The sequence below is a fragment of the Poromitra crassiceps genome, assembly GCF_964638095.1.
Source record: "Poromitra crassiceps genome assembly, chromosome: 29".
Lineage (NCBI taxonomy): Eukaryota > Metazoa > Chordata > Actinopteri > Beryciformes > Melamphaidae > Poromitra > Poromitra crassiceps.
In genome coordinates, this window is record NC_139641.1 from 6,157,270 (window position 1) to 6,172,087 (window position 14,818).

Sequence of the window (14,818 nt, forward strand, 5' to 3'; positions counted from 1 at the left end):
CTGAGTGTAGAGATGTAGCATATCGTATCATTATCCATACATCATTATCACAGCCTGAGTGTAGAGATGTACCATATCGTATCATTATCCATATATCATTATCACAGCCTGAGTGTAGAGATGTAGCATATCGTATCATTATCCATACATCATTATCACAGCCTGAGTGTAGAGATGTACCATATCGTATCATTATCCATATATCATTATCACAGCCTGAGTGTAGAGATGTACCATATCATATCATTATCCATATATCATTATCACAGCCTGAGCGTAGAGATGTGCCATATCGTATCATTATCCATATATCATTATCACAGCCTGAGCGTAGAGATGTATCATATCGTATCGTTATCCATATATCATTATCACAGCCTGAGTGTGGAGATGTACCATATCGTATCATTATCCATATATCATTATCACAGCCTGAGCGTGGAGATGTACCATATCGTATCATTATCCATATATCATTATCACAGCCTGAGCGTAGAGATGTACCATATCGTATCATTATCCATATATCATTATCACAGCCTGAGTGTAGAGATGTACCATATCGTATCATTATCCATATATCATTATCACAGCCTGAGTGTAGAGATGTACCATATCGTATCATTATCCATATATCATTATCACAGCCTGAGTGTAGAGATGTACCATATCGTATCATTATCCATATATCATTATCACAGCCTGAGCGTAGAGATGTACCATATCGTATCATTATCCATATATCATTATCACAGCCTGAGTGTAGAGATGTACCATATCGTATCGTTATCCATATATCATTATCACAGCCTGAGTGTAGAGATGTACCATATCGTATCATTATCCATATATCATTATCACAGCCTGAGCGTAGAGATGTACCATATCGTATCATTATCCATATATCATTATCACAGCCTGAGCTTAGAGATGTACCATATCGTATCATTATCCATATATCATTATCACAGCCTGAGAGTAGAGATGTACCATATCGTATCATTATCCATATATCATTATCACAGCCTGAGCGTAGAGATGTACCATATCGTATCATTATCCATATATCATTATCACAGCCTGAGCGTAGAGATGTACCATATCGTATCATTATCCATATATCATTATCACAGCCTGAGTGTAGAGATGTATCATATCGTATCGTTATCCATATATCATTACAATCAGGGTATTCAGGGGAGATGGACTGCCGTGAAGCTAGCTGCTGCTATGATCGGCCAGAGAGAGAGAGAGAGGTGACGTAGAACCCTTGCTATATATATGAGAATGAACTGACGTCATATCTGACGTCATTGCAGATGTCATACTTTGACTTTGACTGACCACGTCATACTAGAACTTGACTGACGTCACGGGGTGATCAGGTTATGCATGTGTGGCCTTCTGCTTGACATTTGGTCAGGAGACCTCACATGAAACAGCGAAGTTTGTGTTCAGCAAGATCATTTCGAGGAAGACTTTTATCACTTTTGAAGCATAAGTGCAATTTTAACGCAATTTTCAGAAAACGCTTCAAAAGTCATAAAAGTGAAGTGAAGTAATTGGTGAAAATTATATTGTTGAACACAAAGTTAGCTGTTTTCATCAAATTTTGTTAACCACAGATCTTATTTCAGGCATTTAACCAAAATCCTCATAGGTTTTTGGAGGGGGGGGAAATCCCATTGCCTTTTACACCTAGGAACCAGGAAGTGCTAGCGTCCAGGTCTTCCGGACTCCTCCCTGCAGTACTCTTATCAGCCACCCCTACCTGGGCTTGAACGCGCGGCGCGGGGTCGGTGCAGAAGTGCAGCAGATAGGGCGTGATGCGGTCCAGCAGGATGGCGGGGGCCAGCCGGGGGGCCAGGTGCAGCAGCAGCTCCAGAGACGCCAGCTTGGAGTCACAGGAGCGCAGAGTCTGCAGGCAGGACGTGATGACGGACACTAGGACCATGAGGCCCTGCTCCTCCCTCCGCTCCACCCTCTCCGCCTCCGCAGGGGAGGAGGAGCCTGCAGGGAGAGAGACACACCCACACTTTAATACAACAAGTACAATACAAGCTCCAAGTCAAGTTTTAAGTTTTATTTATATATAGCTCAGTATCACATTACATTACATCAGAGATGTGAAAAATAGACATATTCTTTACTCAAGTAGAAGTACAGTTACTAAAGTATAAAAGTAACAAGTATTTTGCCCGGCTGTTTCTGTTCAAAGCTAACTGAAACGGACGCCATATTAAAGGTATACTATGCAACTATTTAAAGGGGGACTAACCCCCCCAGATTTCCTGCGAAACGGCTCTCCACTCGATCTGAAAACCCCGCAGGCAATATGGCCGCCCACACTCCTCTCCTTACCTGGCAGAATTCCTCCCCCATAAAGTAACATATCTTGGCCAATAAGTATGTAACATACAAAATAAAACAACCCGTAATATCTTAATTTTATGTAGAATGTAACTGTTTAGTTAAACTTGCATTCCAGGAATATATTGTGCTCTAAAGATGACGATAGTGGCTCGAGACTGTTTCGTCCTGAAACCCACACGCTTTGTGGTGGTGGTTTTAGCGTAACCTATGTGCGATTCGAGGCGTAACGATCTATTATATTATCGGGATGATAGTGTTTCCCGCCTGGACGAGACGACCAGCTGGGCCATCGCCACACCAGATAACGCACCGTGTGACTGGAAAAGTCACACGGTTGCACCTCTGGAACTGATAGGTTAATTGAGTCTTATTGGCTGTTTATACTTTCAAATAGTACTATTACAGAAGCGATGGTTTTGAGGGAAAACGTTTGTATAAGTCTATATAATGTTTTTTAATGAAATAGTTGCATAGTATACCTTTAATATCATTTGAAGACTGCATTTTACATTATTATTTCGTAACGTGGTGAATGCACGAGTCACAACATGTACATAAGAGCATTTTGGAGCTGTTGGAATGTGTATTTGGTGACTTAATTAGTAGGCTAGCCAGGACCATAGACTACCATTCATTGTGCTAAGCTAACTAGCGGGAGGGGCGGGTCGCTACTTTTCTCCAACACGCACAATATTGATTCAGTCAGTTTCTTTTTTTCTAAAGTGGTTTTTATATTTGTATTGTTATTTCAGTGACCCCCCCCCCCACCTCACCTCCTCTGAGGTTGAGCAGGATGTTGTCCAGGTCTTTGCGGATCACCAGCACGCGCTCGTCAGCAGACTGGAAGGTCTCCTTGGCGAACTGGGCCATGTAGGGCTGCAGGAAGGTATAGAAGATGTCCGGGAAGGCTTTCCCCCGCTCCTGCTTCAGGTACTCCTCTGCTGTCAGGCGCTTCTCCGGCTCCCGCTGCACCATCTGAGCCACCTGATCACAAGAACACCACCACAGATCACAATCAAACATCACACACACTCAGACACTACAACACACACCAGCTCACAATCAAACATCACACACACACTCAGACACTACAACACACACCAGATCACAATCAAACATCACACACACACTACAACACATGCCAGCTCACAATCAAACATCACACACACACTCAGACACTACAACACACACCAGATCACAATCAAACATCACACACACTCAGACACTACAACACACCAGATCACAATCAAACATCACACACACACTCACACTACAACACACACCAGATCACAATCAAACATCACACACACTCAGACACTACAACACACACCAGCTCACAATCAAACATCACACACACACTCACACTACAACACACACCAGCTCACAATCAAACATCACACACACTCAGACACTACAACACACACCAGCTCACAATCAAACATCACACACACACACTCAGACACTACAACACACACCAGCTCACAATCAAACATCACACACACACTCACACTACAACACACACCAGCTCACAATCAAACATCACACACACACTCACACTACAACACACACCAGATCACAATCAAACATCACACACACTCAGACACTACAACACACACCAGCTCACAATCAAACATCACACACACTCAGACACTACAACACACACCAGATCACAATCAAACATCACACACACTCAGACACTACAACACACACCAGCTCACAATCAAACATCACACACTCAGACACTACAACACACACCAGATCACAATCAAACATCACACACATACGGGCACTTTACACGAGGACGGTTTCCTATGGTGACGGGGAATTATTGTATCGTTAGTGCCTCCCTTTTAGACGGCGACGGCGAATTTGGGCTTAGGAAACGACACATTTTGAAACCACCATCCAGAGTGGAATTCTTTGAGACGCTTCCCGCTGAGCGCTCCATGTAATCGCTTGAAGACGGCACATTTCAGAAACTCTGACATGCCTGCACACGCGATTACGCCATAGCCGTGCGCAAGTTGGCAACCATTTTCAAAATAAAACGTCAGTGTGAATGAAGTTTGGCAACATTCAGAATTAAGCTATACTGCGGCCAACTTCAGTGACATGTTCATAACGTTACTGCTGCGAGGAGCCGATGGCTGTACCCGGTCGGCATTTAACGTTAGTTACAAAAGCACGTCGACAGTGTTTTCTCACTGCCAGTAGCCTAACTACAGTAGGGTTTGACAGATAGCACACTCAGCGCTCCCAGTCCTCGCTGCTCGTTAAAGATTTCCAATAGGCGTTATTCTGATAAACTGGTCACATATATGTTACATTCTCACCCGACAAATATTAAAACTTGAAAACAGTTTGGGTTTTTTTTTTAGTTTGAAAACAGCTTTTTGGCAAGTCTAAAAATGACTGCGGAAGTCGATTTTTTTTTTTTGACGGTGGGGCGTTGATCAATCCCTTTTACGTCTCCTATACAATTATTGGAGGTATTGAATGTGTATAATCTATTTTACCCACCCACTAAGTGTTGACAGTGCTCCCCCCAGACGAGCGAAAGCAAAGAAAAAACAGCAGCGGGAGGAAGCCATTCTCAAGGAAATTGCTTGGCGATTTTACAGTCATCCAGACTTGCCCGAGCGGCCGCGCCAGCAGCAGCAGCACAGAGAGCGGAGAGCGATTTGCATAATAGATTATAGGTGAAACACACTTTGAAACACCGCAGAAAGGCCAGAATCAACATCTGCCCATCGCCCACGCATTCCCCGGCCCATCTTGACTCGCACAAGGAGCGTCGCAGGCAGGCAAGCAGCAGCAGCAGCAGCAACGCGCTTCTGACACGCCCGCTGCAGAGCCAGGAGGAAGGAGGAGAAGACACACGGAGGGAGGAGTTTGAAGGGAGAGGGGTGTTTCCTGCTGTTATGGAGGAAATTACTGTTCAAAACTATTGTTTAGATGTCTGACAGTCTTACTGATGCCAAAAATGAATGGTTAAAGTGACTGTTCTATCGAATTTCACAAAAAGCCATTTATCTCAAAATAAATTTTCAGACGCTGAAACCATGCTGTACTCAACGGCTAATATCTACATAACTACTAACTCTACAAACTAACTCTTTTAGACAGAGAAAGCACACATTCTATTAGTACTTTTGTGAACTTTGTGTTCACAAAGTCAAAGCAGAAAAGAATCCTCGGCTCTTGTAAAATGAGCCAGAATCCTCAAAAAAAACCTCTGGCAAAACCTACCTACAGTAAAAAAAAAACGGCTGGCAGTGAATGTGTTAAGTGTTTAAAACCGGAAAGACGATTACGAAATGACGTCATGCGGAAGCGTCCTTGTATGGGCAAAGAATAGGGTGATCACACTGCCACCTAGCGACCTGGCATGTACATTACGGCGTTTTAAAAATTCAACAGCACTCATGTAAACAGGGAGAAGGTGTGAAGGAAAAGGTGTGAAGGAAACGCTATTGTGTCGTTTCTTCCAGAAACTGTCCTCGTGTAAAGGGCTCCTCAGACACTATGACCCCGGGCGTCCGGGTAGCACAGTGGTAAAAACCTCCAGTCACACAAGTGTGAAAACCACAACTTCAAGACTCCTGACTATGAGACAGCATGTTGTGTGGTGTGAAGAGAACAGTGATGTGACGTGAGGACTTTGTGTGTGTGGAGGAACGTGAAGCTATCACCGCCTCACCAGCTCTCTGATGTGCTGGTCCTCGATCTTCAGGAGGACCTGCTCCGTCTGGAACTGGCCTTTGCGGTACAGCAGCAGCTGGGACAGGTCGAACAGAGGGACACCCTCTGTGAACAGCTCGGCTATCACACAACCTGCAGGAGAGGAGAGGAGAGGAGAAGAGAGGAGAGGAGAGGAGAGGGGAGGAGGGGAGAGGAGAGGAGAGGAGAGGAGAGGAGAGGAGAGGAGAGGAGAGGAGAAGAGAGGAGAGGAGAGGAGAGGAGAGAGGAGAGAGGAGAGAGGAGAAGAGAGGAGAGGAGAGGAGAGGAGAAGAGAGGAGAAGAGAGGAGAGGAGAAGAGAGGAGAGGAGAGGAGAGGAGAGGAGAGGAGAGGAGAGGAGAGGAGAGGAGAGGAGATGAGAGGAGGGGAGAGGAGATGAGAGGAGAGGAGAGGAGGGGAGAGGAGAGGAGAGGATAGGAGAGGAGAGGAGAGGAGAGGAGAGGAGAGGAGAGGAGAAGAGAAGAGAAGAGAGGAGAGGAGAGGAGAGGAGAGGAGAGGAGAGGAGAGGAGAGGAGACACACAGAGCAGTGGCATCATCTCTACCTGCTGTCACTTAAGGCCCACGTCTGATCAATCCAACATGTCCCAGGACCACCTTCCCAAATCATTTAGGAGAAAAGAAAAGACAAACAACAACAAACATGACAAAAAGGGGGGGGGACTGGGCTGTAAGTGTGTTATGTCACTGTCAGGTGTGTGGTGATATTCAAACATAACTGCTCATTGAAATTATGCATTTAACACATTCAGTGCCACAGCGCTTCAGTAAAATTGTCTGGAGCCTGTGCCAGATTCACTTCCATTCAGTTGAAAACAGCTATAGAATTTTTTCTATTATAGCTATATTAACGGGGCTGGACTTTAATGAAAGATTGAACACTCCTGCTTCTTCCAAAGAAGAAATTTTGTTTCTAGACAGTTCCATTATGAAATTACAGCCTCTCAAGAAAGTGCACTTTGAAGGGTTTTCTGTCGTTTTTTTTTTCTTTCCAAGATATAGCCCCTTTTATGAATACCTTTTGCACACTAATTTCGAGCACATTTTCACTGACTCTGGCTGGTGTTTTCTGATGTGGTGGCGTGTGGTGTGGTTTCTGTGCAGCCACACACCCCTCTCCCCCCCCCCCCCCCCCCTCTCCACCTCTGAGCTGCGGGCTCCTCCCACACGCACAGACGACTCCGTTTTTGCCCCGGACAGATCCCAGCTTTGCTGCGCGCATCATTTCCTTGATGGGCATCAAGGAAATGATGCGCGCTGGCAAACGCGACTGAACGAAAAGGCTTGGCCCGTTCGGCTTCGGATGGCTTTCTAGGAAATCGTGTGGAGATAGATAGAAGCATAAGAGCTCAGTTGTGAGCGCGGATGCAGCCGAGCCCACTCTCGCTGTAGACGGAGCAATATATACGGCTCTGGGTGAAGCATGCATCGGTTTCCACGGCTTTCTCCGCTGTCTCCTGTACAAAGTAAAGGATCTGAGGTGGGTGGAGCAGCTCCTGTGACGATGTTTAAGGTGGCGCCGTGTGATCCCTTGAAGGGATTCATGCTCACTGGCTGGGTACGACCTTAAACAGCAGAATTATGGAATAATATGAATTATGATTTTAGGACGTCCACAGACGTCCTTGGCACTGAACGTTACTTTTTTTTAGGACGTGCACAGACGTCCTTGGCACTGAATGTGTTAATTTGACTTTTTTATGTTTAGATTAGGACTGGGGCGATATGACGATATATATAATTTTCACGATAGAAAAGGTCTATCGTTTCATATGATGCTCTATCATTTATATCGTGTTGCAAATCACACTCTTTACGGCAATATTGTCCGTCATTTGTGCTGTGCTTTCGTCATTCTGGGTTTCTTTTTTTTTACTCACGTCCACACGCAACTGTAAAACTAAGACACTTGCGGTTCTAATGAGCCCAATTTCCTTCAGATATCTTTATGTCAGAGGTCAAGGGACAACTTCGCCGACTTTGGCGCTATTTTACCCCCGTGCTAGCAAGCTAGCATAAGATCGTTGGTGCCTACAGATCCGGCTGGATGTCTAGTTTCCGCCAATACCAGAAGCTCCACTCCAGCTCAAAAATACAGACTCACGGCCCACTCATTTTCTGAGCTTCAACTTGAAAATATTTTGCCCACTAGAGGGCACTCACAGCCCATGACCCGGTGGTTGAGTGAGTTTTGGACACTGACTGGCTCACCTGCTAAGGACTGATAAACTAACTAACTAAAAAGCCTGCCAAGACACATTTTTTGTGTCGGGCATCCGGTAGTGTAGCAGTAGATTCCCTGCCTACCAACACGAGAGTCGCAGGTTCGCAACCTCGTGTTAGCTCCGGCTTGGTCGGGCGTCCATGCAGGCACGATTGGCTAGTGTCTGCGGGTGGGAAGCCGGATTGAGGGTATTTGTCCTGGTCGCTGCACTAGCGCCTCCTCTGGTGAGTCAGGGTGCCTGTTCGCGAGGAACGGAACTGGTGGGAATAGCGTGATCCTCCCACGTGCTACGTCCTGCCGGTGAAGCTCCCCCGCTGTCAAGTTAAAAGAAGCGCCTGGCAACTGCACATGTGTCGGAGGAAGCATGGTGCTAGTCTACGGCTCTCCCCAGATCGGCAGAGGGTGGAGCAATGACCGGGGCAGCAGAGGGAAATTGGCCAAGTGCAATTGGGGGGGAAATGGGGGGGGGGAATTCAGAAAAAAAAAAAATAATAATAATAGTCAAAATAATTAATTATGCTAATAATAAATGACAATAACATTATGCTGCATGAGCTGTCTGGAGTAAAGTAGTTTTGTCTGTTTGTTTTGTGTGTGGTGTGTGCGTGTGCGTGTGCGTGTGTGCGTGTGTGTGTGCATGTGCGTGCATGTGTTTTCAAGGACTTTCCATGCCAAATTCCCTCAAATTCAAAGTCCCAACACGACATAGTTTGAGACAAGGTTCATTGCTGAGGATGTTTCTAATGAGAACCAGCGGGCTTTACAGAAGCTCACAGACAACGAAGAAGAAAGAGAGGCTTGAAAAGTCCAACACAACCTAGTGAGTAGAGCTGGGTATTGGTTCAAATTTCAAGAATCGATTCGATTCCGATTCACAAGGTTGCGAATCGATTAATTTCGATTCGATTCGATTCGATTCGATTCGATTCCGATTCGATCAATTTTCAATATTGATTTGGTTAGTGATACCAAAACGTGGTTTTTGAGCTGTACCCTGAATTACATGACTGTCCAGTTATGTAACACAGGGGTTTCCAACCAGCCAAGTAGATACATGGGGGAAAAAAGTTGCAGACCTGTTGTCAATTTTAATGGTTTTAGTTACACATATATTTACTCACCACGTGGTGACAAAGGGTAAATAACAGCCTTTTCATCTGTCAATAAAGACACTTTCACAATTATGCACAGTGATTTGATTTCAGCCTATATAATTTCTAAAAGTAGATATTAATAATGATCAAACATTTCCATTCATGTAGCCTACAGTATTTGTTTTTGTTTCAACTACAAACATAATTAAACGTCAACTTGAAACTATGTTTCAACTACCACACACAGCACAATATTTTAGTCTGTTTAGTAAAAAAAAAAAAAAAAAAAAAAAAAAAATTATAAAAAAAAATCGATCTCTGGACATATGAATCGATAATCGAGGATTAAAATGAAAATCGATTAAAAATCGGAGAATCGATTTTTTGAACCCAGCCCTACTAGTGAGAGGTGGTGCTGCTGTACCTGCAGAGAAGATGTCCATGGCCTGCTTCAGCTCCCCGCGGCTCCTCTGGTTGTTGCTGGTCAGGTCCACCAGGGGGGTGTTGTGGTCGCTCTCCGTGGTGGCGAACAGGCTGCCGTCCACGAAGCGCTCGGGGGCGATGTAGCAGGTGCGGCGCCGCGACGTGTCGAAGAAGTAGTTGAAGTCGGCCGGGTTGTCCTCCGGCAGGTAGGTGGGCTTGAAGCTGGCGAAGTCTGTGAGGAGCACCCAGTTCCAACTGGTCACCATCACGTTCTCTGTCTTGATGTCGCCGTGACGCACGCCCGCCTGGGTTCAACAGCATGGTGCAGGTTGAGACCACATTACATTCATATGTGGGAGGGGTATTAGCAATGGGATTTAAATATAATAATAATAATAATACTAATAATACTAATAATAATAATAATAATAATAATAATAATAATAATAATAATAATAATAATAATAATAATGGAGGGATATTGTGTGGGACCCTTCCGTCACCTCACAACTTGGTTGTGACTTTGAGAAACATGTTGAAGAGACTATCTGAGACGGCCAAGTCATTAAAAAAGTATAATGATAATAATGATAATGATAATAATAATAATAATAATAATAAAACCATAACCCCTAAATTACAATTAAAATGGACTGAATCTGAATGGGGGTGGGGGTGATTTCATAGGGTCTATAAATCCTCCACAGCAGGCTCTACAATTCAAAACAAACAACCATACAAAAAAAAATCCCAATCATTTCACAAATACAAATAATCACAACTCAGCTTTATAATAATGCAAAGGATGCTTTGTTGAGCAGAATGTATGTAATGTATTATGAAAAAGAGTTGAGTGAAGGAGCTGGAAGTTAACTCCATGCTCCTACAGGACAAAGTGTGAAGACGCTTTCTCTCTTTTCAGACAAACACTTCAGTGGGAATAGTTTGAAGGAGTTCCCTCTTAACTCAGACCATCATGTTGTCACTGTCAGGAGGATTGCTGACAGATTCATGTTTAAACTAGAGTCATATGCAGTGAAGATAATCACTGGCAAATGCATGTTTTTTCCACGTTTTTTACATTAAGTGCATGGATGCAAAGTCATTGGTAGTGAAAAAGGTGACAGATACAAGGGCAGACATAAAACCACTCAGAAATCCTACTTTAAGATGAAAAAGGTTACCTAAAGGTGACTAGTTTACATATTGTGACTATCGTTATATTATCGAACACGTTCCACATGTTGATAATCCTAATTGATAATCCAAATTCGCACTTGTTTCTATTTGATTGACTTCATAAGGAAATTGCAAATTGAAGATGAGCTCTCTCTCACCCTGTGCGCCTGGTCCACGGCCATGAGGATCTGGAAGGCCAGCCAGCGCTTCTCCACGCCGTTCAGGAAGGGCCGCGTGCTGATGCGGTCGTACAGGTTGTCGCGCACGTACTGCCGGAACAAGATGGCCGCCTTCTCCGTCAGCGAGGTCTTCTGGAAGGGCAGGCAGTTCTGGCAGGAGTGCAGTCTGATCTTCAGCTCCTCCAGCTCCTGCTTGTAGCTGCTGAGCGGCAACGACGGGTCGTGGATGGCGAAGACTTTGACCACCACCAGCCCCTCGCGGTGTTTGGCACGGGCCACCTTGAAGCGGGGGGGTAAATCACAAGTTTCATCACGATATACGATATTATATCGCTTCTCTGGACAACGATACGATATTTGCTGATATCAAAGTCTGCCATGATACGACCAATTCAGGGGTCTGTGACCGATATGAGACAATATGATATGCTCATTAAACACAATCAGTTACATTTATATTAACTCACAAGATGCAATTAAAATATGATTTGACAATTTTATTTCTGAGCTCTTCCAGATGTTTAAATGAAAAACAATCTATTCTTTTTAATAAAAAATTTAATTCCTGTTGTTCACTATAAAGTGACCATTTCTCATGTTTAAGTGCAAAAAAAAATCAACTTAAAGAGCCCTTGATGGCCTTTAATTATGAATATAAGCCATGCACATCTATGCGTCTTCACCCTGGATTTACAAGCTGTATCTTAGATATATCAATGTTGTCCCTTTGGATTAGGGGTGTCAAAAATAATCGATTATAAGATGCATCGCGATGCGGACCTGCACGATTCTGCATCGATTCACAAATGTCAAAAATCGATTATAAAAATAATAATAATAATAATAATAATAATAATAATAATCAAATAAAATATAATGGAAGTACATGCATTTGTTTATTTTAATTATGGATCATAATACAATGCAATTCCAAATGCACTTTTATTTTAAAAGTAGCCACACAGTGAGAAAAAATAAAGTGAGAAAAAATAAATCATGTATTGGGGAAAAAAAGTGATGCATCGATTTAAGATGCATCGAGATGCATCGATAATCGTATCGAATCGTGAGGCCAGTGAAGATTCACAGCCCTACTTTGGATGATATTGGATGGTCGATGGTTGAAGCGAGACATGGACGAGACATCATCCCTACCTTGAAGAAGCGTGTGCTGCCGAGGCTCTTGTCGTACTCGTGGTCGTGGATGTCAGAGAAGTAGCTGTCCACAGAGAGGATCTGAGAGAGGGCGATGCCTGCCAGCTGGTTACCCATGATGCTTCAGCACACGTCTGAGAATAGAGACTACATTACCCATGATGCTTCAGCACACGTCTGAGAATAGAGACTACATTACCCATGATGCTTCAGCACACGTCTGAGAATAGAGACTACATTACCCATGATGCTTCAGCACACGTCTGAGAATAGAGACTACATTACCCATGATGCTTCAGCACACGTCTGAGAATAGAGACTACATTACCCATGATGCTTCAGCACACGTCTGAGAATAGAGACTATATTACCCATGATGCTTCAGCACACGTCTGAGAATAGAGACTACATTACCCATGATGCTTCAGCACACGTCTGAGAATAGAGACTACATTACCCATGATGCTTCAGCACACGTCTGAGAATAGAGACTACATTACCCATGATGCTTCAGCACACGTCTGAGAATAGAGACTATATTACCCATGATGCTTCAGCACACGTCTGAGAATAGAGACTACATTACCCATGATGCTTCAGCACACGTCTGAGAATAGAGACTATATTACCCATGATGCTTCAGCACACGTCTGAGAATAGAGACTATATTACCCATGATGCTTCAGCACACGTCTGAGAATAGAGACTATATTACCCATGATGCTTCAGCACACGTCTGAGAATAGAGACTACATTACCCATGATGCTTCAGCACACGTCTGAGAATAGAGACTATATTACCCATGATGCTTCAGCACACGTCTGAGAATAGAGACTACATTACCCATGATGCTTCAGCACACGTCTGAGAATAGAGACTACATTACCCATGATGCTTCAGCACACGTCTGAGAATAGAGACTACATTACCCATGATGCTTCAGCACACGTCTGAGAATAGAGACTACATTACCCATGATGCTTCAGCACACGTCTGAGAATAGAGACTATATTACCCATGATGCTTCAGCACACGTCTGAGAATAGAGACTATATTACCCATGATGCTTCAGCACACGTCTGAGAATATAGACTACATTACCCATGATGCTTCAGCACACGTCTGAGAATAGAGACTACATTAACCATGATGCTTCAGCACACGTCTGAGAATAGAGACTACATTACCCATGATGCTTCAGCACACGTCTGAGAATAGAGACTACATTACCCATGATGCTTCAGCACACGTCTGAGAATAGAGACTATATTACCCATGATGCTTCAGCACACGTCTGAGAATAGAGACTACATTACCCATGATGCTTCAGCACACGTCTGAGAATAGAGACTACATTACCCATGATGCTTCAGCAAACGTCTGAGAATAGAGACTATATTACCCATGATGCTTCAGCACACGTCTGAGAATAGAGACTACATTACCCATGATGCTTCAGCACACGTCTGAGAATAGAGACTACATTACCCATGATGCTTCAGCACACGTCTGAGAATAGAGACTACATTACCCATGATGCTTCAGCACACGTCTGAGAATAGAGACTACATTACCCATGATGCTTCAGCACACGTCTGAGAATAGAGACTATATTACCCATGATGCTTCAGCACACGTCTGAGAATAGAGACTATATTACCCATGATGCTTCAGCACACATCTGAGAATATAGACTACATTACCCATGATGCTTCAGCACACGTCTGAGAATAGAGACTACATTACCCATGATGCTTCAGCACACGTCTGAGAATAGAGACTACATTACCCATGATGCTTCAGCACATGTCTGAGAATAGAGACTCTTTAGGTTTAGGCAGATCATTTAACTTCTACTGACTGTGACTGACTGTCTACTTGACTTCAGGGATTAATTATCAGGACCTAACCTGGAAGGGTCTTGGGCATTTCCAGACCCTTTATCACAACATTGCCAGTTAGGAGATGGGCATCACTTTTGACATCAACTAAACAACATATTTAGCTAAATAAGTTCATATTTAGTTACAGTTAATCAAACAACAATAGATATATATATTCCTTCACACTCCTTGCCCTGCACATCAGAGGGGATTTAGAAGTGGATACTCGATGCCGAAATCTATGCCAGTGAAATGAATCTTGCTGCAACTCGAGTAATAACCTGTAAAGTGATACGATTTGACCTAATATGTGTTGAACAGACTCAGGATCAGCTGTAAAGTGATACGATTTGACCTAATATGTGTTTAACAGACTCAGGATCAGCATGTAAAGTGATACGATTTGACCTAATATGTGTTGAACAGACTCAGGATCAGCATGTAAAGTGATACGATTTGACCTAATATGTGTTGAACAGACTCAGGATCAGCTGTAAAGTGATACGATTTGACCTAATATGTGTTGAACAGAGTCAGGATCAGCTGTAAAGTGATACGATTTGACCTAAT

At 43.6% G+C, this 14,818-nt stretch overlaps 2 protein-coding genes across 2 annotated transcripts in view; one reads left to right on the forward strand and one right to left on the reverse strand.

The window, feature by feature from the left end:
- Positions 1 to 14,818, forward strand: part of LOC310799937 (uncharacterized protein) — a 407,560-nt gene that overhangs the window by 239,578 nt on the left and 153,164 nt on the right. The window lies entirely within an intron of this gene.
- LOC310800224 (phosphoinositide 3-kinase regulatory subunit 4-like) overlaps positions 1 to 14,818 on the reverse strand; it is a gene marked incomplete at its 3' end in the record, with an annotated part of 30,858 nt that overhangs the window by 8,745 nt on the left and 7,295 nt on the right. The window contains exons 2-7 of the mRNA XM_083662809.1: positions 12,365 to 12,498; positions 11,189 to 11,488; positions 9,853 to 10,156; positions 6,074 to 6,207; positions 3,147 to 3,357; positions 1,772 to 2,010 (exon numbers count right to left, since the gene is read on the reverse strand). Of these exons, the coding sequence (XP_083518935.1) occupies positions 1,772 to 2,010; positions 3,147 to 3,357; positions 6,074 to 6,207; positions 9,853 to 10,156; positions 11,189 to 11,488; positions 12,365 to 12,481 (1,305 nt within the window). The 5' untranslated portion in view covers positions 12,482 to 12,498. The remainder of the gene's footprint in view (positions 1 to 1,771; positions 2,011 to 3,146; positions 3,358 to 6,073; positions 6,208 to 9,852; positions 10,157 to 11,188; positions 11,489 to 12,364; positions 12,499 to 14,818) is intronic.